General features: G+C 40.3%; 2 protein-coding genes across 3 annotated transcripts; both read right to left on the reverse strand.

The window, feature by feature from the left end:
- Positions 1–26,641, reverse strand: brsk1a (BR serine/threonine kinase 1a; the record flags this gene model as incomplete). Of its 2 annotated transcripts, none has more annotated exons than XM_083904379.1 (19): positions 1–258; positions 674–747; positions 972–1,182; positions 1,507–1,630; positions 2,937–2,985; positions 3,520–3,796; positions 7,263–7,323; positions 7,423–7,573; positions 10,288–10,385; positions 11,944–12,108; positions 12,231–12,262; positions 12,879–13,025; positions 13,160–13,228; positions 13,517–13,550; positions 14,198–14,314; positions 16,541–16,681; positions 17,493–17,578; positions 22,752–22,846; positions 26,557–26,641. In XM_083904379.1, the coding sequence occupies 19 exons, from the start codon at positions 26,639–26,641 to the stop codon at positions 1–3; spliced, it is 2,274 nt and encodes a 757-aa protein (XP_083760505.1). The 2 variants fall into 2 exon arrangements, with proteins under 2 accessions (XP_083760505.1, XP_083760506.1); XM_083904380.1 differs by having other exon boundaries at positions 1–200; positions 658–747.
- Positions 18,285–19,199, reverse strand: LOC310939223 (junctional adhesion molecule 3B-like; the record flags this gene model as incomplete). The annotated part of the gene is made up of 1 exon (XM_083903912.1): positions 18,285–19,199. The coding sequence occupies exon 1, from the start codon at positions 19,179–19,181 to the stop codon at positions 18,285–18,287; it is 897 nt and encodes a 298-aa protein (XP_083760038.1). The 5' UTR covers positions 19,182–19,199.
- Positions 26,642–27,074: the final 433 nt, after the last annotated feature.

A 27,074-nucleotide genomic window follows, 5' to 3' on the forward strand; every position in this document is an offset into this window, starting at 1 on the left:
CTACGGTTGGGACTGGGTTCCGTTGGAGGACAGCAGTCGGGTTCTCTCCTTGGCCGAGCCTCTGCGCTGCAGGACTCCCCCGCTGCCTCCTATGCCTGCACCATCTGCGCGGTCGCCCCACTCACACCTGTCACCCCCACCCTCGGAGCGCCTCGAGTTTTGGCGGGTGGGGGTCCCGTGGGGCCGGCCATTCTTCTCATCTGGAAAGGGATCAAGAGAGGAGGACAGGAAAGTCACTCTAAATGTATAGTATTTATACTATCATGTCTTAAAATAAGCCTGAGGCTTATACTGTATATGTATCTATATCTATAAGTGTGTATGTGTGTATACGTTGTGCCCATTCCTACATAATACCCTTTAGAAGAAGAGGAAAGAGAGCCTATGGGCAAGTCAACAACGTCTTTTCTGGTCAGCGTACTTGACATACCCTGACATGCTTGGAAAAGGGAGGGTGACTGAAGGAGTCCTCCAACAATCTCACCGTTAGATGGCACTATTTCACACAAACCAAACCAATACACTGATCCTTTATTCATTGGATATTTCAAATAAATAGAATAGCTGCTCATTTGTTAATTTGTGAAGCACACAAAAATTGTCCCGAAAATGACAGTAATAACATGTTCACAAATGTGTGTGTGTATGCAGTCTCACCAGATAGGCCTGGCACCATGGGTTGATCATGAGAGCTGAGAAGCTGAGCTTGAATGGTCTCCACCACTCGTCTGAACCTGCGACTGGGGCCTGGAGATGAACAAAGGCAAAAACATCTAACAGGCACCCAGAGATCTTGCTCTTGTTTTCTCACGAGTGATTATCTGGAGACTTGACGAGAGAGTTCTGGATTCTGCAATTCTCCCACACAGTCAAAATTTTGATTTCTCCAACCTTTTTAAGCTCAACCTAAACTGTCATTTGAGTTGAATTTTTTTCCTGATTAAACTTGGTAAACTTAGACTGATAGTTACCTGATATGAGGGAGAATGTCACGCTGTAGAGTCCGGTCTCCCTCCTTCCCTCCCTCTCGCTTCTCTCCCTGTCTCGCTCCCTCTCGCCCTCTGAGAAGGCGATGTCCACCTGGAACTTGACAGGCTTCTGGAAGACGGAGGGGCCGCCGGAGGACTTGTACTCGGCCCGGAAGCTGGTCTGGGAGATGACACTGTGGCTGAGTGATGGGATCTGTGTGGTGGGAAGACAGAGAAGAAGCAGAGAGACCGACAGACTTACGAGGCGGGAGAGGTACGGGGCCAACGTGAGTATAGGGAGACAAAGGGCGAGGGTGAGGACAAGAGAGACAGAGTGAGCCACTGATGAAAGCAAGGTCATCCATTAACGTGAGTGAGAGTGAGCTAGACTGAAATAATGAGAGAAATGAGGTGCACACAGTATGAGAGAGAGTGTGTGTGTGTGTGTGGATACCTTACAGCTGTGCACGTGAGAGCCATGCTTTCTACAAACAAACTGTGACAGTGTGACACATGAAAAGACACGTCAGATACTCACAGACAGGAAGGCGTGCACAATGTCGGCCTTAACTGAGCTCAGAGGTTTGTCTCTGATGACCACAAAGATCTGCTCCTCTTTCTCTAAACCAATGAAGTTTCCAAACCATGATTTCTTGGCCAATCTGGTAGCAAAAGACATACAAATAGACACTGTGAGATCAAACTCAGAAACAAGGAAGATATTTAGAAACCTCGTAGCAGGATTTCATCTTAAAGCTGGAGTAGGCAACACATTTTTGATGTTGTTGATCAGTTATCCTAATAACATTTCTAAATCAAGTGATCTGAAAGAGAACCAACAAATGTTCAGGATATTATCCAGAACATTTCTAATATGGCAATGCAGAGGCAGATTGTGTGGTTGAGACAATTTCACAACAGCAGCCCTTCTGGACAAGAATGCCCATGCTTCAGTGCACGTCTATAGTAAAAGCAGCTCTCAAATTCTGCACCCCATCTACACTCTGTTTTCAGTCTTGGAGAAATCTGGCCTGTGACCAGGAAAAAGACCAGTTCAGAGAGAGAGAGAGGAAGAGGAGAGATGTGATTGCAATTACTGCCAATGCTGCAAAGCAACCTCAAAAAACAAAAAAAGAGTTACAAAATAAATGCAGTGAAATACAGTATAATGCCTGTGAAGTAGGAGTGGGTATTAAATATATAATCTCAATATGTTTGGGGATTTTTACAATTACAAAATTTAGACTATATCCTAAAAAATAGATTTTAATTGCCTGAGTTATAACTCATTAATTGTTGCTAACAGATTATATCAATGGACATAATTCTTATTTATTTATTCTTATATTTACAGAAGTAAAAATTCAAAAGACTTGCAATTGAACAACAGTGTAGAAACACTGAACTCTGGGTAAACATTCAGATCCTCTGCTGTAAGGAAACATGTGCAGCACACAAGTGAGAGCAAATAATAAAATAACTGAAAGACTTAGTTGAGCGGGCTGCTGTCTCCATGTATTCTCCCTATTAGTGTAACCACACGTGGCTAATCTGTGTGGCAGGGAGGATGCTAGCGAGAGGTCATGTGATCACGGAGGCCCACGAGTGGTCATGTGACACGGAGTCCTGCTCACTGCTGCAACAAGAAGAACATGCAGGAAGTGTGTGGCATTAAAGTGTGTGTTTCATAATTTGAGAATCTTTTTTTTTTTTTTTTTTAACATCAATCAAAATATTATAGATGATATTTACTGCCCATCCCCACTGTGAAGATGGGCATAGTCTTTCAAGGCTGCATCGACTGCCCTGGGTCGCCTGTCTAATGTGAAATGTGCATGTGTGTGTCCCAACTCATGTGGTGGAAGAAGCTCAGGAAAGGAAAATAATGCCCTGCTCATGAGACACATCTATCAGCGTTGTAAAATTTGAGAGATCCTGTGTACTGCAGCTTTAAGGACTGTGACTTACTCTGGGCTGGATTCTGGCGTTAGACTGGACATGTCTTCTGATGTAGGAACTAAAAAAAACAGTGGTGAACAGGATTAGTCCTTTTACTTGGAAAACAAATACCTGTCACTATTCAGTAGCAGTAATGCGCTGAAACAGAAGGAAGTTAGCATTAGGGATGCAGAATATTTATCAGCACAACATTGGTATCGGCAGATATTGGCTTTAAAATGTATTACCCGATACTGGCAAACACGACCAAGATCCCCCGATATGACTGATAACTAAAACTCTGAAAAGCTGAAAAGGCTGTAACCTCCTTGACTTTAACACTGGTGCCCTCCCAAAATATTGCTTGTTCATTTTGCTCATTGAAGAAAATCTTCCTCTACATTTGCTGTGACATGAGTTTGCAAAACATGTTGAATTCAAATGATCTCCCCAGTTGGGTGCAGGGTTCACATATAACCACATATTAGTTACAGCAATTCCAAGTCCAATTATCATGCATCCCTAGTGAGCACAGATTCAAAGTTTAGAAACGAACTGACCGACTTGCAGTAAAAAATACAACCTGACATGAAGCTAATCACAGAGAATTTACCCTGCAGCTTGCGGCGATGGAAACGGGGTGAGCCCAACAGGTTGTTCTTGAAAGAATTGAGGCGAGTCCTCCAGTGGGCAGAGCTGCTGGCTGCCATGCCGCTTCCCCCTCCTGGACTGGAGGGTGGGGTCAGCGACAACGAGCCCACCCCTCCCCCTCCCTCCGCCCGCGAGGAGGACGAGGACGAGGAAGAGGAGGGCGGGGTGGAGGAAGGGTGGTGAGGGTGGTGGACAGGGGTGCCCAAGGGTGTGGGCAACGGAGAGCCTTGGGGAGTGACCTGCGGCACAGAGTGGGCAGAGTTTGGGTAGAAGCTCTTAGTCACTGACTTTAGGACAGAGGACGAAGGAAAGAAGAAACGAGGGATGGGTGACAGGAGCGGAGAGGGAGAGGGGGAGCGGGAGGATGGGTTGTGCAGAGGGAGGGATTTGATGGGCTGCAGGTGGGGCCGCTCGATGGGTCCCTTGATGGGCAGGGTCTGGGTCTTTGGGTTGGGGGGAGCTTTGGGCTTGTCATGAGCCCGTGCTGAGCGAGTTGTGATGCTTCCCTGTTTGGGCTCCTTTGTGAGGGGGGTAGCGGTGGCACAGGTGACGTCTGATTGGCTGAAAGTGAAGATGGGGCTCTGATAGGACTGGGGGTGGGTTGTTGGGTGAGGGGTGGGAGAGATGGAAAACAAGAAAGAGAAGGGATGGAAGATGGAGAAAGGATGGAAATGAATATCATGCTTCATGACAGAAGAGTGCAAATTTTAGCAGTGCTGCTGCTGCTGCTATTACTGCTGTTGCTGCTGGCTATAAAAGCTTTAGGTTAGGCTCTTACAGTGCATTACATTTGTAGTCTGAATTTCCACCTCACATACTAGGAGCAATGCCACCACCAAACAATGCTTTTTTTACTGGTAACATCACTTCTATCATCGAATACATAGTTCTGTTTAATTTTTAACCACAGACATGTTGCTACACATAACATGTAGAGGGATGTTATTGACTGGTATTGCTAACAATGGCTAACCCAAGATATGTTTGCATCTATGATTTTTCCCATATTCTCAACCGGGAACTCGGGTGTGATGTCACTCCCGATGTAAATGGAACGCATCATTATTCTTTCACTGGTGACACTGAAGTGGTGAAAGGGTTATGAGTGTGACAGAGTTACTCGACTTACTGACATTGACAGTGCTTTTTAAATATACTATCATGTTACATCTGTTATATATTCCCAAATCAATTCAGATAACTTCATCCTGTCAAACTGCTAAACGCCCAGATTTTTTGAGCAGTAGAATTTACTTTTGTAACTTGTTGTGGACACTTGTTTTCAGTCATACTCCAACCTATTTGCAGTCATTTCGCCTTAAACTAGCACAATGTTGCCTCCATCTATCTTGACATACAGATAATTACTTCCTGTATCGCCACAGGTCACCTCAATATCTAAATCAGAGAGTCACGTGGAGCTGATAGGCTTAATCAGCATTGTGTGAAGTCATTTGACAAAATAAAGTTGCATACTACAGTTTTAACGCCACTTTCCATTCACAGCTAACAGCCAAGTCACTACTGTTAAGAACCAACCAGGAAGCAAATGTAGGTAACAAACTGCGTATAGTTTCAAATTGTCTCTGTTTCTGCTCGTGTAGACTACAATGGAGCATGGTACAATGTTCTAACATGTCTGTAATAGTAGATCTAAATCACTGGAGTATTATAGACAGCACATGAATCCTAAGCAGAGCAGATGCAATATTAAACAAACAAAAAACAAAAGTGTGGATGTGGCTTCACAAATAAACAGGCTAACCTCAGCAAAAAGAGAGGACGAAAAATTTGAATTGAAGGATTTCACTGACATCAACTTTAAAGGTTCTGTGTTGTTTTCCCTGAATGTAGAACCAGCTCGTTCATGCATGGTGAGGAAGGGAAGTGACATGAAGACAGAAGAAAGATGCCACACAAACCTCCTGACAGGTGAGAGATTTCATGTAAGTGAAGAGGATGTGTAAGAATAAAGAGTATATGTAGATGTAGTCATGTTTTGTACAGCAATAGAATTTTTTAAAGATATCACTGAGAGTATCACAGCACACCGATATTGATAGTTGGCAAAATAGTAAAGCATTCAAAATGTGGTCATACAACTCAGTGCAATTTTTTTTGATATTTTATAATTACTCATTCCTTTAATCACCCACACCCACTAAGCTGTGTGTGCCCCTTGCTGACTGACATAGCTGCTCTCAATAAAAACATGACTTCCAGTTGGAACACAAGAAAAAAAAACAGTCTAACATGATAACATCTCCACACTCTATGATAGACTATGATATCTTCAGAATGTGGTTGTCGCTTTATTATGCTGTCAGACAGCCTTTTCTCACTGAAAACTATAGTTAGGAAACCACTCGTCCTCTGTCTCACACCACAGTCCAGAGAGAAACAGCATTTTAGACACGAGAGCTGCTGTTGACTGCTGCCTCATCTAATACATGTGTGTCACTCAGGTACATAAGGATTTCAAGCAGCAAAATCACTCAATTCAATTAAAACATTTGAACATAGTGATGGGAAACGAAGTGCTGTGACATAAAAACTCAGATTTTCTCTGTGGACTTTGGAGTGGGGGTGTTTGCAAAGCAAAACAAACTTCCATTTCCAGCTGGAAAAAGCAGTCTAAGGGAGCTAAAGTGGCAAATACATTTACGATAACATATACTGAAGAATAGATTTAATCAGTTCAGTTGAGCATGCATGTCTTATGCTGGGGACCAGCACTGACTATGGCTTTACACTGCAGGTCTTGATGCCCGATTCCGATGTGTTGGCTAAATCCGATTTTATGTTGATGACCTGCTTACATTGTCTTTGAAAAAAGACCCATATCTGAAATCTGCGTTTACTACAGGGAGAGCTTGGCTACTGAAATTTAGAAATCCTTGCCACAAAGGCTTAAACGGCATAAAACCACTGGTTGATCCCTTGTCCTTGTCCTGGTTGATCAAGTGGAAAGAAAGTCAGTGATTGTGGTTGTGTCCACATGTGTTTATGCCATTTGCCGACCTTGCATTTTTTGAAGGGTGGACAGGATGACAAAAGTGTGTGCCAGTAGAAACTAATGGAAATATTTGAATGGAGTAGCTGGTGTTTGACCAGAGAGGCACTAGATTTTTATCACATATCACACTAAACTGTGAAGAGTTGTACCTGGATCAGCAAATAACATTAATAGATACACTAGTTTACACCTGTAAGGTTATTAGGTTAACTATATATCCACAAGGTAATATCTGAACTGTCTGCGTGCATGGCAAACACAGATGCAGACATATGATTCATATGACGATATCTGAATCCATGTGCTTTTGTCCTGTTTACAACCTCATGGGTCATATCTGATTTATGCCACAGAAAAAGCTGAACTGGGTGATTGGCAACATGTGGTGTAAATGTAGCACATATCATACGACCAAACCAAAACTTAAAGGGATACTTCACCGATTTGAATGTGGCTTTGTGTTGCTAGAATAGCAGTAGTATTTTTTAGAAAATGTGCTTCCCTCCCTCAGTTTTTCCCTGACTTGTAAAAAGTCTGTTTTCCCTTATCCAAATGTGCCCTACTGTGAGTCAAATGACATGTTTTGCATCACAGTAGGACACATTTTGAAAATGGAAAAACCAGCTTACAGTGCTGCTGTTGTCAGCCAGAGAAAGTCTTACATTTTGTGATTAGAGTTTGGCTCTTACCCGGGGGCTGCTGAGCGGGCTGGAGGAGAGACCAGTGGAAGCTCCACTCACTGAGCGAGACCTGACAAACACAAGCGTAAAAACTTTCAACTGTTTGACACAGGATGATTATTAGGCAACCTAATTTCCTTTGTGTGTGCATAAGAATACCATATTGTACCTCTGGCTGTGTGCAGCTGTATCCAGGGTCCTGCGAGGTGGGGTGGGAGACCCCTGTTCAGTCACACTCAGCACTTCCAGGCTTTTCCTCTCGGGACGGCAGCGGCCGTGGCGCGTCAGCATCGGAGAGTCAACACGCTTTCTAGGAGGGTCTGCTGAGGAAGGCCAGCAATTAAACTGTACTTTTAGAATTTTGTTATTATTGGTATTTACCATAAATGAATAAAATCGCTGTAAATAAAGTGTAAAAAACATTAATACAATGTGGCAATTTATTCAATCTACTGCTTTTCAAGGTCAAGGGCCCAGTTAACAAAGGGTGAAAGGTGGGGTAAATCCTGGACAAGTCACCAGTCCATCACAGGGCAAACACAGACAAACAACCATTCACTCTCACATACACACCTAAGGTCAATTTAGAGAGTCCAATTCATCTTTGCAGGTTTTTGGACTATCTGTGGATTTTTTCCTATTTTTGATGTTCATTTTATAAGCTTCATGTTTTCATTCATTTAAGCTGTGCTCCATAATGATTTTACAGAGCCCCAGACATGACATGCCAGGAAAAAACTCTTAATTTGTGGCTAGCATTAGGTAAAATGTGTGCATGAAATACTAATTTGTGGGTTTAGCATCATTCCCATCAAAAGCTTGGACAGCTGGGTCAGCAAATGAAGCGGACTCTCGCTTGAACGTGAACTTCTGCCATTAATAACATTTTAAAAAACATTGTTGAAACACACGTGAGACATATTTTGAAGCTACAACATCATTTTCATCAAAAAGAACCAGAGAAACTACATTGATCTTTATGTGTAGTCGTCAAAAACTTGACTATAATACATTGCGGTGTCATTAAACATACTCTAAATGTCACAGTGGTGCTGTACATGATCTACACCACTCTTTCTGAAGAAAATATGCTTTTATATATGTTTTTCAACATTGTTTCCTTTCAATGTTATTGATCGCGGAAGTTTGAATCTGTGAATATCCTTCTAACTTTACTTGCCAGGCTTTTGAGAATATCTTTGTAACTCATTCCCAACCTAAAATAAAACTCACATACTATCTCTGTCCATTGTGCAGCTTCAGCCCTCTTGTGCGCCTTTTTGCTTATGCAGCGCTCAAGGTGATTCATGGGAATGATATTAATATTATTAGTAGTATATTTAAAAGGACCACAGACACAATAAACTTTTATTTTAATGAAATTATTTTTCAATGTTTCAATCCTGAGAAAGCACAGACTAGATTATCCAGTCAAAACTCAGGACCACACACTTGGGGCCTGATTTACTAAAGCTTTGCACGTGCAAAAACGTGTGCAAACTGGATTGCACACGCAGATCTGCGTTGATGCTGATCTACTAACAAGACGCAACGAGGATCGCGTCCCTCAGACGGGCAAAATAGCACTCGCTACCCATTTAGCATTCTTGCCTTAATGCATATGCAATATGGGGCGTTTACACGCTATTTTGCGTGTGATGGGAGGAGAAAATGTAAATATGTTATTTTAGCACGCGCAAAGTGATTTATCAAACCTGAAACTGATTGCGGTGCTTATTTCTGCGTCTATATTTAGCATGTTTGAAAGGCAGGTCTTAACTGGCACAGCGGTGCGCGCACAAAGGCTGTTGGCACGCGTAATGGAAACTCAGCCTGACTGAATGAACACAGATGAAACCAGGGACGGACTGGGACTAAAAAGCCGAAAGTCACACATCCATTGAAATTAGACCTATGTGTAATCTTGAGAGAAACAGCAGAGCGCCCCCTGGCAGCTGTCAGTGAGCTGCAGGTGAGTCAGGAGGAGAGCGCAGCACCCTTTTTTCTTTTTTTTTACGGCAACATCCATAGTCCATAGTTTTCTTTGTTTGACATGTCAGGTAATGATGGAGCTGTCCAAAATACCGACGCAGGATTAAAATAATAATAATATAAAAAGGTCCTATGGACCCGGGGAACAATGATGTCATATATGCCTCGATCCCAGTTATCAGCTCATCAAGAATGTCAGCTGTGTTTCTGTTCAGTGGCTTCAAATTTAATTCTGCGCTCCCGTTGCCTCTGCTCTTTCTCCATGTGGACAACTCTTGACTCACGCAAAATCCTCATTTAAATAGGGCGGTCTTAACCACTAATGCGCCTGTAGTCAATTGCGGCCGCAATCTTAGTAGTTCACCCGCAAAACGTAATCCAGTAACAGGCGCAGTCTTTCTGCTCGCGCAAGCAATTTATCGCTCTCTTTTTGGAATCTTAGTAAATCAGGCCCATAGTGTTTAATCAAACAATTTCAGGGAGGAGATTCCAGGGAATTGGGATCTCACAGAAACCTGTGTGATTTAACATGAATGGAAAAGCCTGTGGATGAAGTCATAGCTGAGAAGCTGAAATCAACTTGACTTTTACAAGTTACGGTTCTAAACAAAACTACAAAACATCAGTTTCCCGGTCTACTTGCTCTCATCCCCTAAATTGTGGAATGAGCTTCTTGTTTTTGAATCTCGTTTAAAAACACATTTATTTTATTGCCTTTTTTTGTTTGTTTTGTTTTTTTTTTGTTTTTTTTCAGTATTGCTATTTTCTGGGTGATTTTGTGTGTAGACTTATATTTGTTCATTCAACTTTTTTAACTCGGTTTTTTTTAAATCTATTTTTCATCGCCTTTTAACACAGCATGAGTTGTTTCTTATGTGTATTTAGGCTTTTACGCATTTCCTTGTTCTCGTTATTTGTTTGCAGACTTTATGTATAAATAAAATGAGCTTCCCCTGTTTCAAAGACCAGCAACTGCCACTAAATCACACAGACATGCTGGTACATTTATCTGTCAGCTCCCTCCTGCCACCTAATGACTGACCTATGTCATTGCGCGGAGGTAGGTCCTCATCCTCATAGCTTGGGTAGCGCTCTTTTCTGTCCAGCAACAAATAATAGATCATTTTCTCCTGGTTTTCCCTGAGGGTGAAAAACGAAGAAAATAATTGTCAGATTAATTTATTATGAAAAAAATAGTTAGTTACAGCCCTAATCAGCATATTGTTAAACATAGTCCAATATAGTGGTCTCTAAAATGCCAGAAAATGGTGAAAAATGTCAAGAACCTCATGATGACGTTCTCAAATGTCTTGCTATGTCCACAAAAAAATTATTCCGTTTTTAATTATTTCTTTGTTATACGGAGCAATGATTATCACCCTATGTCAGATGAGATTGCTCGTCAATAAAACACAGACACTCTGCAAGTATTGTTAAACCCATTAAGGCCTGAAGCGCCTGGAAAAAATGTCTCTAGAACCTGAGCTTCAATGCCTACTAAATTACTGATTTCTTAGCCTCTGTAGCAGATATAGGAACACAATTCAAAAAGTATTTGAGAGCTCACACCTGTGGCTTTCCTGTGAAATTTATTATATTTATATACAAAAATGTACAATTAAAGTGAATAACTATTTTCAATTAAAAAAACAGTAAGAAAATAAAGTAATATCAACTTGTGTCAGTGCCTTGATTTAGTCCTGATGGACTGTGAAGAACAGGAACAGCATGTAATGACTGTTACTGTCTGCTTCACGTGTGACGGTGATGATGCTTACAGCGCTGCAGCATCTGCAGGTAAATCCACTGTCACCCCTGGTGCGCGGTTGTAAACACTCCATCGATTACGGTGGTATTTATCGCCATTATCGCTAACCTCGTCGTCTTCAAACATAATTTTGTCTTAACCATAAATCCCGGTCGATTTGTTCAGCGCGTTAAAAGTTATCAGCAATGACGTCATCGAAGACAAAACTCCTCAAAATCACTGCCTTCAGAAATCTCTCCGCTGTCAAAGTCCTCCATGTTTGCTCGAAGTAATTTCAAAACAATGTCGTGAGGAACCCTTATACCCCCGAAAATTGACAAATCCGCTTTACTGGCGTCTATGAGAGAATAAAACGCGCAGCCGCTCTCCCGGCGTCAATGGTAAAAGTGCAGCAATGCTTTCCCGGCATCAATGGGTTACCACATCTACACAGGCAATTCTGTGGCAGGAACCAGGAAAGAGTTGGATTCAGTTAGTTCACTTTCCCACAATTCAGACAAACACAAAGAAACAAGAAAGGCTCTTGCCAAAGATTTCAGGAGATTGACAAAGTTAAAGTAGTGCCACTAAAGACAGAATGTACAGTGTATTGTGAAAAATGTATCCATACTGGAAGTATTTTGTTTGGCATAGGCCATAAACCAATACATATAATGCCACGGCTGAATTTATTTTTCATCATCATGTCTGAATAGAACATGCTATTTTTGTATAAAACAAAATACAACTAGACTGTGAAGATTTCACATGTTTTTCTTCTCCTTAATGTGCAAAAAAATATAATCCAAACCGTGGGCCTGTTGTCGGCGATGGGTACCCTATTCCGTACCCATCCATAGTTTTCATATTAAACCATATCACAACCTCAGACAATGTTAAATCTCTCTGACTCACTGTCACTTTTAGAGTTGGATATAAATGTCTTCTTACTCTTCACATTGCAGATCTCGGGTGAGCTTGACTCTGTCTCTGAAACAGCCAAGCGAGTGCATGCTGTCCAGCACATCTGGGTCCAGTTCGGTCAGGGATGAGATTCGCTTCACGCACACTCGCCTGGGAGGAGGCTGCTCTGGACACGGCTCATTGCGGCCACCCCTGGTACGTGCACACACACGATGAAACACGAGGGATGACATACAGTATATGTGTGTGATTAAATATGATGAAAGAAGTATTTCATTAAAGAGTAAAGGGTGTAAAGATGACAGAGTACTCACTGGTACCAGGCATGTTTCTGGATGGCCTCAAGCTGTAAGCAGTGACAGAACAGATGGGACCATGAGTTTGGCGGCAGATGGACACAGGAAACTTGTCTCACATTCCTTCTCTCAAGAATGTTACAGGCATACTCAGAGTCAACTCTATACAACTATGCTGTAAACAATAAATGATTTTCATTTATTCTATTTTTGATTTTTGAACTGAAGCCTGACTTCACAAATCTAAACTTTTCCCTTGGATTTTGATTATTTCCATACACCATTTATAAAGCATAAAGCTCCACTGTGTAGGTGCAAAAAAAAAAGCGACTCTAAGTCTGAAACCTTTTCCCCTTTAAAAATTTTGTTAATTTGATAATAAGGTCTTAGTGTGGTTCATTGCAAACAAATGATGGACATTATAGTATATCACTCATTACACCATTATCAACAATTGAAATGGGATTTAAAAAATGTATTAGTTATCATGACATGAAACTAATGATCCTAGTATAAAAATGGCAGACCCATTTGTGTTAAAAGAGAGAAAAAAGATTGAGAAGCGAATCGAATCAAGATTTTGGGGAATCGTGATACCCCAAATTTTATTTTTTATTAATTATTAAGTGGCATGCAAAACTCATACAAATGAGCACAGTCTCATACCGTGAGCCTCTTGTCAGGATTGACCTCGATCATGCCCTTGAGCAGAGACTGGCAGTCTGGGGGAATGAAGTGGGGCATGTGGAACACTCCGCTTTTCACCTTCTCCAAAAGCTGCCGTAAATTATCGTGGTCAAAAGGCAGGGCACCCTGGTGGGGAAAAAGAGGGAGGAAGAGAAATAAGGAGGCTGATTAAAAGATGTGATCAAAATAAGCTTGATAAGAGGTGTGGTCACAAGACTAACACCAACATTGTACTGTAAGCAGCAGAGTCAAAGACTTACCACCAACAGAGCAAACAGGATGACCCCACAGCTCCAAACATCTGCTCTCCGCCCATCATATTTCTCGCCCTGCCAAACACAGACTCCCCATGAATTCATTCAACAACGAAACACTAATGACAATCGTTCGTTTTGGTTCACTGAGATAATTTTAGGCTTTTCAAAGACCACACAAAGTTTCTGTAAAGAAATCTCCTTCGGAACACAAACTGTAATCAATTTCAATCCAACACTAAGTCTATCTCAGCTAAGAATTAGATTGTAAATGAATAATTTATGAATATTTGCTCATTTTGATTTCAAGTAATGACAAGAAAGTAACCTTTGAGCAGGACACTGAAAGAGCAGGACTCTTACCCGTATAACTTCAGGACACGCATAATGTGGTGATCTGAAATGTAAGAGAAACATATTAGAAGCTTACAATATATCAACTTACTTATATATCAACAGTAGTAACACAGTTCTCACTGTCATGCGTTCTCTTTAGTCGGGAATATATCATATTATTTACTACATTAAATGTCAAATTCAAAGTATGATGCTGATTAGCTAATACTAGCAAGGTAAACTCATCACTCTTTGCCATGTTTTCATCAAGTGGAACGGTTCAGTGTAGTACAGTATGATGTGTATTTCTTTTAGTGATAGTACTGAAATAACCAGCCGCCTACCCTTCCATTTTTTTGCACTTTAGTCTATATCTGCTACACGCTACACGTTCAGGACAGCAGGTCTTACTGTACTGTGATTTGTTACTTTATTTTGTGTTTTTATGTGATGCTGCCTATCTTGGCCAGGTCACCCTTGGAAAAGAGTTTTCTAATCTCAATGGGATTTACCTGGTAAAATAAAATAAATAAATGTACCATTCCAAACCGTACTGTACCAAAACGCTAAAGCTGATGATCATCAATATTTTCCGATAAGAGTTCTCAGCTATATGTCAAGTGCATTTTGAAGCTGCTACTTACTGTAATTGGCCTGTCTGAGTCTGAGGATTAGCTATATGTTTAATATTCATTAGCAGGTACTCACCCACAGCTGGTCTCTAACAGACTGTCTCCCACCTGCAGGGAGGCCATGCCAAAGTCAGCGATTCGGATGTTATTCTTTTCATCCAGGAGCAAGTTCTCAGGCTTTAGGTCTCTGTGACTGCAGGACAGAAAACCAGGAGTGATCAGTCTGTACAGAGAGGGATTCTGAAAGAGTGGTCTTACAGAGTTGACTAAGACAGCAGGAATTCAGAACCTTTCCGATACAATCTTTTTAATTATCTTTAAAAAGTTTTCCATAAACACGGTATGTGTTCATCCACACAAAAAACATGACTCTAAACCAGGGATGCCAGGGTTACGGCCCACGGGCCGGACCCGGCCCAACTGTACGTCCCATCCGGCCCGCGGGGTGAATTTCCCCTTATTCCCCGTATCCCCTTATTTATTTAATCTAATTTTAAAATATATAGGCTTCTGTAATTTTCGGACTTTAAACTGCTACTTTTTTCACACGGCTTGGATGACCAGCGGCGAGAAGTCATTCACTGGGTCTGGCCGCATGCGAGGAGCAGCTTTTGCGATCACCGCATGCGATCTTCTGCGATCACCGGGTTTCGGGGGCTGGACTGCTGCGTGATGAAGAGAATGGCACACGCACGGATTCGCCTCGGGACTAGAGTGGCGGCGAGAGCGACGGCGAAGGAGAGACTGTGACTGACGGAGTCATTCTGGGGTTGTTCGGGGTCCGACGCTGAAGAAGACGACTTCAGTGGTTTTAGTGTGGGGCTTATGTTCAGGTGCGCTCAATAGTCGAGAAATTACGGTATATATTTAATTTTCAGGGGAATCTTCAGCTGCAGCTGCACTGGTAGTGCTGATGGTAGACTAGTCATCTTTTAATTGGCCTAATTATGCATTGACGTGTTTTCATGTGCAAGCCTTTAATAAATATAATAGAATTAACAGTTTACACTTGTGTTATTTAAAGGAAATGTGTTTTGTTGGTACCTAGTCTATTTTGTTGCATTTCTAATTTATAAATGTAGGCTACTTGCATGGATAGGAAAATGTTGAGTTTTTAGAGGGTAACTGTCTCCTGCTTTAGGCTGTAATTGTAATGTATGTAATTGTAGGCCTCATTGTGAGGATATTTTGGTGCCAATGCAATTTCTTTTTGATGTGTAAGCCTTCAAGAATCATTTCAAATCGCCTACATATCCATATGTTGAGTCAGTGTTTGGCCTTTTCAGTCTGAAAGTGTAATCTGGCCCCCTGAGGTCTCACTTGAAAAAAATCTGGCCCCCTGTCCCATTTTACCCTGGCATCCCTGCTCTAAAGGCTGTAGTACTGCATATGCCAGGTATGTATGTGGTGCTGTAATGCTGCTACAGAAATGCCCTAAAAAAAGGAGGGGATATTTTTTTCTTTCTTTTTTTCTTTCAGTCAGAATGAAGAAAGCCAGGGTGACTAAGGAAAGAAAACCAAATCCAAACATAAGAAGGAGACAATGAAGATGGCAACAGTACACGTAAGTGCAACAGAGAGGTGGGAATATGAAATACTCCTTTTATCAAAGTAGTTTATTGGTTGTCAACACAGAAACGCATGTGTTTTGGGACCTAATTTCCAAAAATAGCGTTTCAGTGCTCCCAAAATGCCAGTTCCAGGCAGATTCTCCTGGACTCATTTTCATGTGTACAGGCCCTAAAGTTACAGTAGACAGGATCTCTAGAATCATTGTTGATTGCAGGGACTTGTTCTAGGGTTACAATTCTCTGTCCTGTGCCCTTCCCACCAGGTGAGTCTGGACAGACGCCAACAAAAGATGACCTGAGGAAATCTTTCCATCTCTGAAAGGCTCTATCCATATTGAAACCTACGCTCCCGTGTTTATTGTCAAACCCTTTTGTTTTGTTTTTATGGATTGCTTTGCAGCCTAGGCAGTGCTAAAATAGGGGGATCATAGAATAACTCGATGAATAACGCTATCCCAGTGTAATGGCAAATTTCGTTTCTCATGAGAAAAAGCTTGTATCCCACTGTGTTATCTCTGTGTTATCTCTGATACCTCCAACCCTTCACCTCTTTTCTCTTCTATAAAAGCTGCCTCTGTTCTCATGCTCATCTGAGAACTTCGCAGACTACGCTCTGTTACATCTGTTCACCTTTTCTCCTTCTTGCAAGAAATAAAATCCCACAAAGACCACTCGTTTCCAGACAATTACTTAGCAATAATTACACAGAAAATAGAACCCAGCTTTAAAGAGAGGGCTTAGAAAAAGCAAAAGTTGAGCAAAGTGTTTCTTATTTTTCAGCTCAGTAGTTTAGCATAGGAACCAAAACAACTACTATGAAACATGACATTTTGTGCAAAACAACCTACCAGATAGAATGACTGTGGCAGAAATCCAAAGCTGAGATGATCTGCCGGAAGAACTTTCTGGCCTCTTTCGGGGTCAGTCTGCCCTTCTTCACCAGGTAGTCAAAGAGTTCTCCTCCTGACACATGCTCCAACACCAGGTACCTATCCACCCATGAGGACAACAAAGTGTTATAGTACATCCATATTATATATTTATCTAGACCTAATGTCTCCTGATTTTGGATATCATCATATCGTGATAAGGTATCTGTGATGACTTTTCCTGATTTTCAAGGCTGTTGCATTGGTAATCATCAAGTGTATTATATCAAATACATTTGTGAAATACACTTCTTTAATTTTAAGTCTAATTATTTGTGTTATAGCAGGATTTGACCATATTTATAGACAATTTCATTATTTCTAACAAAATGTAAATATCCTTCATTTAACATTAAAAATCCAAATAAACCAGGCATCATCTGAAATGAAATGTAGTAACTGTATTTTAATCATAAATGTATATATTTCTACTTTAGATGTTTTATTTTAGAGTGCATTTACAGGGTTTTGTCACTCTCCTTTGAGAAGCATATGAGTCTAGAGAAACAGCCTGTGTGCAGCTTTATAGCCTAAGAATATTCAGACACTGCAAACCACCCAGCTTTACAGAAATATTGATTTGATTTCTGTTGGGATATATTGATATTAAATGATGTAAAATGTATATCATGATAAAAAAAATGTTTATCTTATTGCCCGGCAATACAAAAGGTCATCTCCAAGAGACAGGAAAACTAAGAATAACTCAGTCTTAAACACTTTTTCTCAAGATAGAGATGAAAGAAGATATTTATATTGATGACAGCATTTTTTTTAGTTATATTTTTACATTATCACACTCTAAATTCAGCGTTTAGCAAGAGAGGAAGGAAAATAAAGCATGCAAACTGCAGCGAAAGAGAGAACTCACAGATATTTGTTATTCTCGTAAACATCATGCAGCTTCAACACATGCGGATGTTCAATCAGCTTCAGAATGGCAATCTCCCTCTCAACCTGGTCAGATGGAAGAGGGAGATGTGAAGAAAGAAACGAGAGGAGGAAATGCAGATGCTACAACAGAGCATGGAGAGTCAAGGTCAGTCTGAAGCAAAGACACAGCAAAGACAGCAGGGGTGAATTATAATACAAGTTAGATGTAACTCATGTGTTGAGAAGAGAGTAAGGCTGCAACAAACGATTATTTTCATTTTTCTAGTATTTTCTGAATCGTTTGGTCCATCGAATGTCAGAAAATGTTGAAAAATGTTGATCATTGTTTCCTAAACCTTGAAATGATGATGTTGTCAAATGTCTTGTTTTGTCCACAAACCCATATTATTCAGTTGTACTGAACCAAAAATATTCACATCTGAGAAGCCAAAAAATCAGAGAACTTATTATTATACAAAAAAAATTCTGATTGGTTAGTTATCAGAATAGTTGCAATTAATTTATTAATCAATTGAATTCATTAGTTGTTTAAGCCCTACAAGCGAGTGACATCACACTTAATCTTCTGTGTTTTTATGAGGGACTCAGCATTTGAGGAGTCACTGTTCACATGACAAGTCAGGCCGATTAGTTGTGCGTTGTAACTTTATACTAAGACAAGCACTGGAATCATATTTTTCCTCAACAGTTCATGTTTATTTGCATCGTATAATCCAACATTTACTGAGTAGTTACAAAATGTGTATCTATAGGATTAGGATTAGGATCCTCAGACCACAAATGACTTCATTTGTCGGAAATCCCCTTCATCTACCGTTCTTAAGCTGACCATTTCATCTCCGTTGGCTGGATCTTCATAATTGTTTCCTCTCTGTTTTTCACCTTTCTTGTATACATAGAAGAGAACCAATGTTATACACAGGAGGACTGTGACCACCAACAGTATGCCCAGTAAAATCCAAAACAAATCCAGACCATACACTAGCATCTTCTGGGGTAGACACTCAGCTTGTCCTGCATTGTTCTTCGCTCGACAAAAGTACTCTCCTGCATCTTCTTTCCTAACCGTAGTGAATGTCAGAGTCCCTGTTTGCGTGTCAAGGGTGTACGAAGAGTTGAAGAAATTTGGATTGGTATTTGGGTGGACAGGAATCTCCTCCTTGTTCTTGAACCACTGATACTGTAAGTCTGGGAGGCCCTCATCCTCAAAACATGTCAGCTCAGCTGGCTTTCCAGATTGCACCAATTTGGGGACAAAGCATTTTGGCACGTGAGGTTTCACTCTTACAACAAGGTCGATCATAATCTCAGCCAAAGTCTTCCAGTCATTGACAGCAGCAACCTCACAGCGATATATTGCCGTGTCTGACCTCGTGGCGTTGAGTATCAGTAACGAGGCAGGTTCTCTCAATCTTGCTCTGTTCTTCAGGTCACCTACGACCTTCCCATCAGAGTACACAAGACTTGTTCCAACCGTTGTCAACTTTTTCCATTCCACTCTGGGATTGGATGTAGAGGTGGAGTGAATCTCGCATGATAACTCAATTTTTTCAAACTCATTAGTCCATAGTGAGGCACTGTCTGTCCTCAGCTCCACTGCTAACACACTGAAGAAGCAGTGAGTGGTGAGGAGAAGCAGGAGGTAAGCAAGACGTGCTTTTGCCATCTTGGAGTCAAGGCAATGCTCAGTGTGCAAAAGTAGAGAGCTGAGAGATAAGTCTTGCAGATTTGTCTATGGTTCTCTTCTAATAAAAATGCATTGAAATAATCTTTATAATAATAATTACTTATGTGAATTGGAATAATTATTGGCAAGCTGTTACTGAGAGCTGTAGTGCTGCCCTCAACAGTCATTCGACTTTTATCCTTTAATGTTTTTATCTTTGATGATTCAGTTTACTTTATTTGGTAATGCATTTATTTTTATTTATTGATGATTCAGCATTAAAGCTATTTGGTTTTTATTTAAATTCTCTCTTAGATCACATAGTCTTCTTGCTTCATTGCATAGTTGTTGTTTTGTTGTATTATATTCAAGCTGACAATATGGGTCCCAATGGGTTTGTCCATGGTTTCCATGGTGGTGTCCCACCTGCGTTCACACCAGAGTCCATTCCCACTTTGTCCCCTTTCCAGGCTACCTATGTACTCAGTGGGTATTGTGGGTGTGTGCTTGAAGTGGACCCCACATAAAAACAACCTTAAACACACATATACAATAATATTTTGCTAGCTAAGCTAAATTAGCCATGAGTGACAATTCCAGTTGCAGCAGCACCGATTTGACAGCAGGTGGAGGGAGGATTATGGATGTAATTAAATGTTGATATTGTTCACAAAGCCAAGTTAAAGGGTTACATTAGTCACAATTACTTTCACACAAGATTCCTGTTGTTCCTACACTCTCGTTGAAGGGGGATGGTTGTGCTCAGAAGTTTACATACTCCAGCAGAATTTATGATTTCTTAAAAAAATTTCAGAGAATATGAATGATAACACAAAACCTTGTCTTTCACTCATGTTAGTGGTTGGCTGAAGCCATTTATTGTCAAATGTTTACTCTTTTTAAATCATAATCACAACACAAACTACCCAAATGACCCTGATCAAAAGTTTACATACCCCAGTTCTTAATAGTGTGTATTTCCCCCTTTAACATCAATGACAGCTTGAAGTATTTTATGGTAGTTGTGAGGATCTTCTCAGATGGTAAAGCTGCCCATTCTTCATGGCAAAAAGCCTCCAGTTCCTGTAAATTCTTGAGCTGTCTTGCATGAACTGCACGTTTGACGTCTCTCCAGTGTGGCTCAATGATATTGAGGTCCGGAGACTGAGATGGCCACTCCAGAACCTTCACTTTATTTTGCTGTAGCCAATGACAGGTCGACTTGGCCTTGTGTTTTGGATCATTGTCATGTTGGAATGTTCAAGTACGTCCCATGCGCAGCTTGGGTGCAAATTTTCCTTCAGTATTTTTTAATAACTTACTGCAATCATCTTGGTATCAATTCTGAACAAAGTTCCTGTGCCTTTGTAGCTCACACAGGCCTTGTTGACTACTCTCCAAAGGTAGTGTTTATGGTTGCGGCCAAAAAGTTGAATTTTGGTCTCATCACTCCAAATGACTTGCCAGAAGGTTTGAGGCTTGTCTCTGTGCTGTTTGGCATATTGTAAGTGGGATCCTTTGTGGCATGTGCGTAGTAATGGCTTTCTTCTGGCAACTCGACCATGCAGCCCATCTTTGTTCAAGTGTCTCCTTATTGTACAGAGAGTCCTGTATTTATATGTTATGTACATTTATGAGCACAACTGTAACTGTAGAGCTGAGGGCAGATCATTCCAGAGACAGTTTGTGCCGGCAAGTGTTCTGATGATAAGGTCTTTAGACAGATTACTATGTGTATCAGCCTGGGCAACCTGCTCTGCAGAGTCTGTGGTAGTGTCCAGCTGTGCTCATGCCTGATGTTGCCTCTGTTCTTCTTGGGACTGGACTGTCTTCAATAAATTCTTCCAACTTGACTCATCACTGACTCCAGAGACTTCTTCATTGATCTCAAAAGCCTTGGTAACAGAGATCTCCCCAACAAAATGGAGGAGTTGTGACAAATGCTGGCTCAAAACCTATCACAGTGCATAATTCATATGCAGAAGCCAGTTTTGATATGCTATGCTTCTTTGTAACACAGAATCCATAATTCACATATTTTAAACTGTCAACATTTGAACTTGAATCAGTCAATTACACTACTAAATACCCAAATACATTGCTTTTTGTCATAAATAAATGGTTTAGAAATGTAGTTATTATTTAAAGCAGGATAATCCAGAGCAGTTGACAGTGTCCAGCTAAAAGAGACTATATGGAATTAAATTCCAAAGAAAGTTCATTCTTTGGCTAAAAAGGCTTCATACAAGACGAGGGGTAGACCCAGGGTAAACAGTGAGCTGTAATTTTTGAGACAGAGAGCTGTATGAGCCGTGCAAGGACTCTGAATGGTCTTCAGACCTAGCCACTCATAAGTAAGTTAATGGCATTGTGTTATATGTCAGTCCACATTGATAACCACGAGGGGTGTGAATATTGTACAAGGATTTGATTACAATTCTGAAGGCAACTGTGTATTTACATTAGATACTAAATTGAATTTTAGTTCCGTTAGCATTTATTAATACTAAATAAATTGCACAACATATTTCACTGGAAACCAAGGAAAGAAACGAAAATCTAAGTTTGTGATGTGCTTCCATTCTCGCTGGCCGGCAGCAACAGGAGACGTTTGTTTCTCCTCCACCTCCGGGTGGTTGTTGTTGCTCATGTTGGTTGTGTTGAGGGTGTATTTTACTTTGGTTTCACACAGCATACATATTGTGTGGCTTTTGTCCAGCTGGCTTCTTCCCTGTACTTCACAGAAGCCAACATGTTTCCATTGTAAGTTTTTAATCCAGATTGTGCTGATCAGATTTTACACTTTGGTGAGAGCTCTCGCTCAGCCATCTTTGCTAAAATTTATGAGGTGATGCACGCATTTATGGGTTGTGACGTTTAACCAGTTATTAAGGCATAATTAATGTAATGAGGCAGTGACACATACATTGGCATCTGTAGTTTCAACATTCACTTGATTCAACTGAGCACAGTGTTAAAATGCTACGTTTTTCTTCATTTATTTTCTTAATTATGGCTTTTTCATTATAGATTCATAATCATTTAAGGGAGAGTGAGGCATCAGAAAATAGATGATTTATCCCATAGACTAGGCATTAGAGCTATTAGAGCTGTGTTAAAAAAATGGATTTGGTCTGAATATTGTGAGGTTCACTTTGCTGGTGCATGTTGTAACGATGTTTCTGAATTGATACAGCAGCAACTGTTGTGATGGTAGTTTTGAGACATAAGCATCACCGTGCTACAGTGCACATCTCAAACATGTCCATTGCTCTTGCTGTTAATGGTTAATAAAGCAGGTGTTGTGGTAAATTATGTGTAGGATATGGTAATTAATAATTGTGTATTGCAATATGTATCATATTGTGGCCTCTGTATTGTGATCATGAGGTTGTTGGAAGGTCGTTGTAGCTAACTGGCATTAGCGCACATTATTTATTTAGTTTTTTGGTCTATGAGGTAAAGGTGTGCTTAACTGCAACCTCTTGTGCAGCTTAAGTATTGAATATTGGACATTTAAACAAGAAGTACTTTCTATCCATTTACTATATCAACAGTATCATACTGTACCTTCATCAAAACCGACTCGGACAGCTTCTCCCTGTTGACTATTTTGATTGCGACCTTCTGACCTGTGATACAGTGGATCCCCAGCTTGACCAGTCCTGAAAGACACATTAAGACATGAAATTAAGAGGCAGCTAGTTCTTCAGGACCTTTGTTGGATTCTTCAAGACGCTGTATCAACAAGTATCATTTTAGTAACATGTAGTTTTGTTGGAGTGAGATGTTCTTTCTAGAGCTGCTTTGATATCATCATGTCGTGATCAGGTGTCTGTGATGACTTGTCCTGGTTTTAAAGGCTGTTATCTTTTTTTGAATAAATTAGTGAATTACACTTAATATAATAGTTCTTTAGGTAATAGAACTGGTAATAACTCTATTTTATGATCATGTAATACAGATCTTAAACTGTAAATTATTTCATACTGTACAGTGTATTTTCGCTCACACTATGTGTGCAGCTTTATATCCACATACTCACGGAAATATTGATTTGATTTATATCATGTTAAATATTGATAATGAATGATTCAAAAGTGCCCTCTTCTTGTTCTTCTTCAATACAACAATAACATTCACAATATAATTTTATTCAATGACAATGAAACAGAATTTCAATAGCAATATAGCAATATATAACATGCACATGTGTTGGATGTTTTCCCACAGATGTGTGAAACATTTATCAACTTAAATACTGTTTTCTGGCCATACAGAATTTTAAAACCACAACCAAAGGACCAGCATGTAGGTCTTTGTGGCAAACTGAAACCAGCTGACAACCTTTTTTTGTACCTGGTACAAACAAATAGTGATGGGTCAAAATATTGATTTGGTCATATATCGTCGTCCTTCCTCATACAATACGATAATTGATATGTACATAAAAATTTATTTATCTGTTAGATGGACATTGCGACTGGAAATTGAAGTTTGTGTTGTTATGTAACCCACTCACTGACTCCCCACACTAAAGTCCATGGAGAAATTAAAGGATTTTACATAGTGGCACACAAGAGTTGTTGATCCACTGCCTCCATCAGTTCAAGTTCAAAGTGGTTATTTTGTGACTTTTTCCTCAGTTTGCAGTGACATAAGTGACATAAACTCAACCAATGAGTAAACCAGCAGCTCCTGTATCCCTGCAAACTAAAAATGCTGATTTTCTATCTACAGATATAGACTTTTGGTGGGAAAGATAAAGAGGCAAGCGTATTTGGTATCGTAATGGGCTGAGATTATGGGATGAGCCTTATGCCAAGTGACTGAAATCTGTTTCTCCTTGTGTCCCTGCTGGCAGCCATGTCTTCACTGAGGGTGAGCACAGGGGGGTTGCACACAGCACAAGTCAACTCTGACAATGTGTCATATAGACCTTATTTTCATATAGACCTCATGTTTTCGCATGTTTCTGCATGTTTTAAGCTCCCATGGAGTGGTCCTATCGCACATATATGTGAGTTATGAAGGTCTACTTACATACATTAACTTGTTTTTATGGTCAAAAACTTCCTAGTTGCTGCAAACCAGCCGTTCGAGATCTCTCCTCACTGAAGCTCTCGTCAGCTGCGCTGTTTCAGACCAAAATTAGGGCTGGGCGATATACCGGTATTAAGAATTATACTGGTATATTTTTGAAAGGGATATGTAGTTGAGACAATATCGCCATACCTGTATATTATATATTCTTTTAATATTGCCTTGCGAACGCTATTTTATAAGAGTGCTTCTCTCTGAGCCAGCAAGCGACCTTACATGTACGTACTACTGCGCCAACAGACAGACTCGAATCTGATGGCTCTGACAGCATTTTGCTTAAGGTGCATCTACTATGTGAACTAGTGATATCAGCACAAGAATTGTTGAGGAATATTTAGATTATTTGGCTCTGTCCATGTCCTCGCACAGAGCAAGACTGAACATAAACTTAAAACTTTTACTCTTAAAGACAAAATGCAAGTCCACTTTAAGAAAACAATAATATTTATTAGATGAAGATGACATGCTGCAGCCACGGCGTGACAAATTGGCTCTTGTTTGAGCGCAGCGTTAATACAGCGCTGCAAACTGTGCCCGGCGCACCTGACGCCCTGCGTCCCTAACCGTTCATGTGACTCCGTTAGTGTTTCCACACAGTGCGGCTCTTCTATCCATATATCTCTAATGGGTTGGGTTAATCCAAAACAGTCAAAACTAGGGGGATGTTCTCTGAAGACATGCTGTTACCTGTGAAACACCCCCATTAGCACTTGGTACTTTCCTCCTGATGAAATGAACCATAGACTGTATGAAATTATTATGGCAAAACTAAAAAAAATCGACCAATCAGAATTTTGGTGTTTGTTCAAAATATCGATATAATATCGTATATCGCCATTCAAGTAAAAGCTACCATGGAAAAAACCCTTATAACAGGGAAAAAGGGTAGAAACCTTAGGGAGAACCGCAGGTGAGGGATCCACTCCCTGGACGGACAGACATGCAGTAGATGTTACCCAGAACATACAATACACAATTACAAAGAATAGAAAGTAAAAAGTCTTTAAAAATGCCAGGATCCATCTGGATCACTGGATTTGTTACAGCCTGTAGCGGACTAGTGCCCGGAGCAGGAGGATCTGCTGTTCAGGAGACGGTATCCTTACGTAACAATACCAGGCTTTTTCAGACCGCAGAGTCTGAGAATACAATAAAACCCAGCATTCTCAGCAGTGGCTGAACTGTTTGTTTCAAAACTTTAGGGCTTCATAAACAAGGTGATGGCGCAGATACACACTAAAAAACAGCGTTAATTGGAACTTCCGGTCTATGGGAGCTTTAATGCATTCAATTGAGAGACTTCTGGTTAAGCAGTTTCAGTCAGTAGTTATGTAGCGTTACACAGCAGGCAGGACAACAACTTTGACAGATAATATTGCTTCTCGAAAACAGGTATCATATGTACAGTCAGTCAGGGGTTGATAAAACAGCAGTTGGTTTAAGAGAAAGGCTTTAATGGAACGAGAATGCTTTGGTCATCAACCACAAATAAGAGGAGAATGTGAATGCAAAGCGGTACATAAACTTTTACCTTCCTCTGAGCAACACAGAAAAGCGCTATGGCTGAAAGCCTTAAATTTGAAGAAGCCACCAAAGTTCTGTTAATTTTCACTTTGTTGACTTGTGTTGACTTTAAGATCGTCCAGTTCCAAAGAAGTGTCTACACTATGAAACGTCGGTAAAATTTCCAAGGTCATGTCAGCAGCCACAGGTTAAACTTCAGCAAATTGTCATTAAGTATTGTTAGTACTCTCAGTTGGTGTCACAAGTAACAGCTGACATAAAATCTCAATTCTAAATAAAAATGGGTTATAGTGCCAACTTTGATACATTATTACATTTCAATCATTCAACCATACACTCCGAGCAAAAGCACAAAATAATATAAGTTGTGTGACGCCAATTCCTCATGTCGTATTACACTATTATATTACACTGATGTGGAACTGACCTGCCATTTACATTTGTTATCAACAGTGTTCCCACGACATTGTTAAGAGAGCAGACTCACTCACAGATATGACACAAAGTCAGAACCATAGATACTTACACAATTAAAAAGATGGTCTATAACTACACTGCAAAAAAACTAAATTATCTCGTTGATATTCAGGTGATAAGAAATGAATGAAAACACAAATTAAATAATGTATTATTATTATGGATATCTACTGATTGTACGTTTTTACCATAACATTTGTGGTCATACCAACCAGGCCTAATTTACACCCACTGCCACATGAGAAGAAAGGTTCAGTTAGCATGTACTCACCTGTCTGTCCCTTCCCCAGTGTCTTTTCCAGTCGATAGGGCCCAACATATTGAGCTGACTGACTGAGAGACAGTTCCTTACTCATGCTGCTCTGACAGGAGGCTTATATTTATTAGATTTATTGCAGTTACTCTATTACACAGCTTGTGCAAGATACAAGATGGTGCTCAACTTAAAACATTGTCAGTGCTGCTATGAAATTTAAGGGAGAGATGATTCAAAAGGTGTGGATGGTATATGAGCATTCTTCATCTCAATATCTGTGTTTACACATAAAATGCTGTTAGTAAAGAAAGCTGACATACTAGTGGTAGAGTACAGAGGAGAAAGTGATGACACTGAGTGACCTGGCTGATTTATTTAAGTCTTAAATACTGAGCGCTACCCTAAAGATACACATGACTAATGACGTTTACCTTTGTACATAAGCTTATTAGCATAACTTGCACCTTGTTACATGTATGACGTTAACTATATATCTATAGATATATGATATGACACATAACGACAATAATAAA

This window comes from Microchirus variegatus (assembly GCF_963457635.1).
Source record: "Microchirus variegatus genome assembly, chromosome: 17".
NCBI lineage: Eukaryota > Metazoa > Chordata > Actinopteri > Pleuronectiformes > Soleidae > Microchirus > Microchirus variegatus.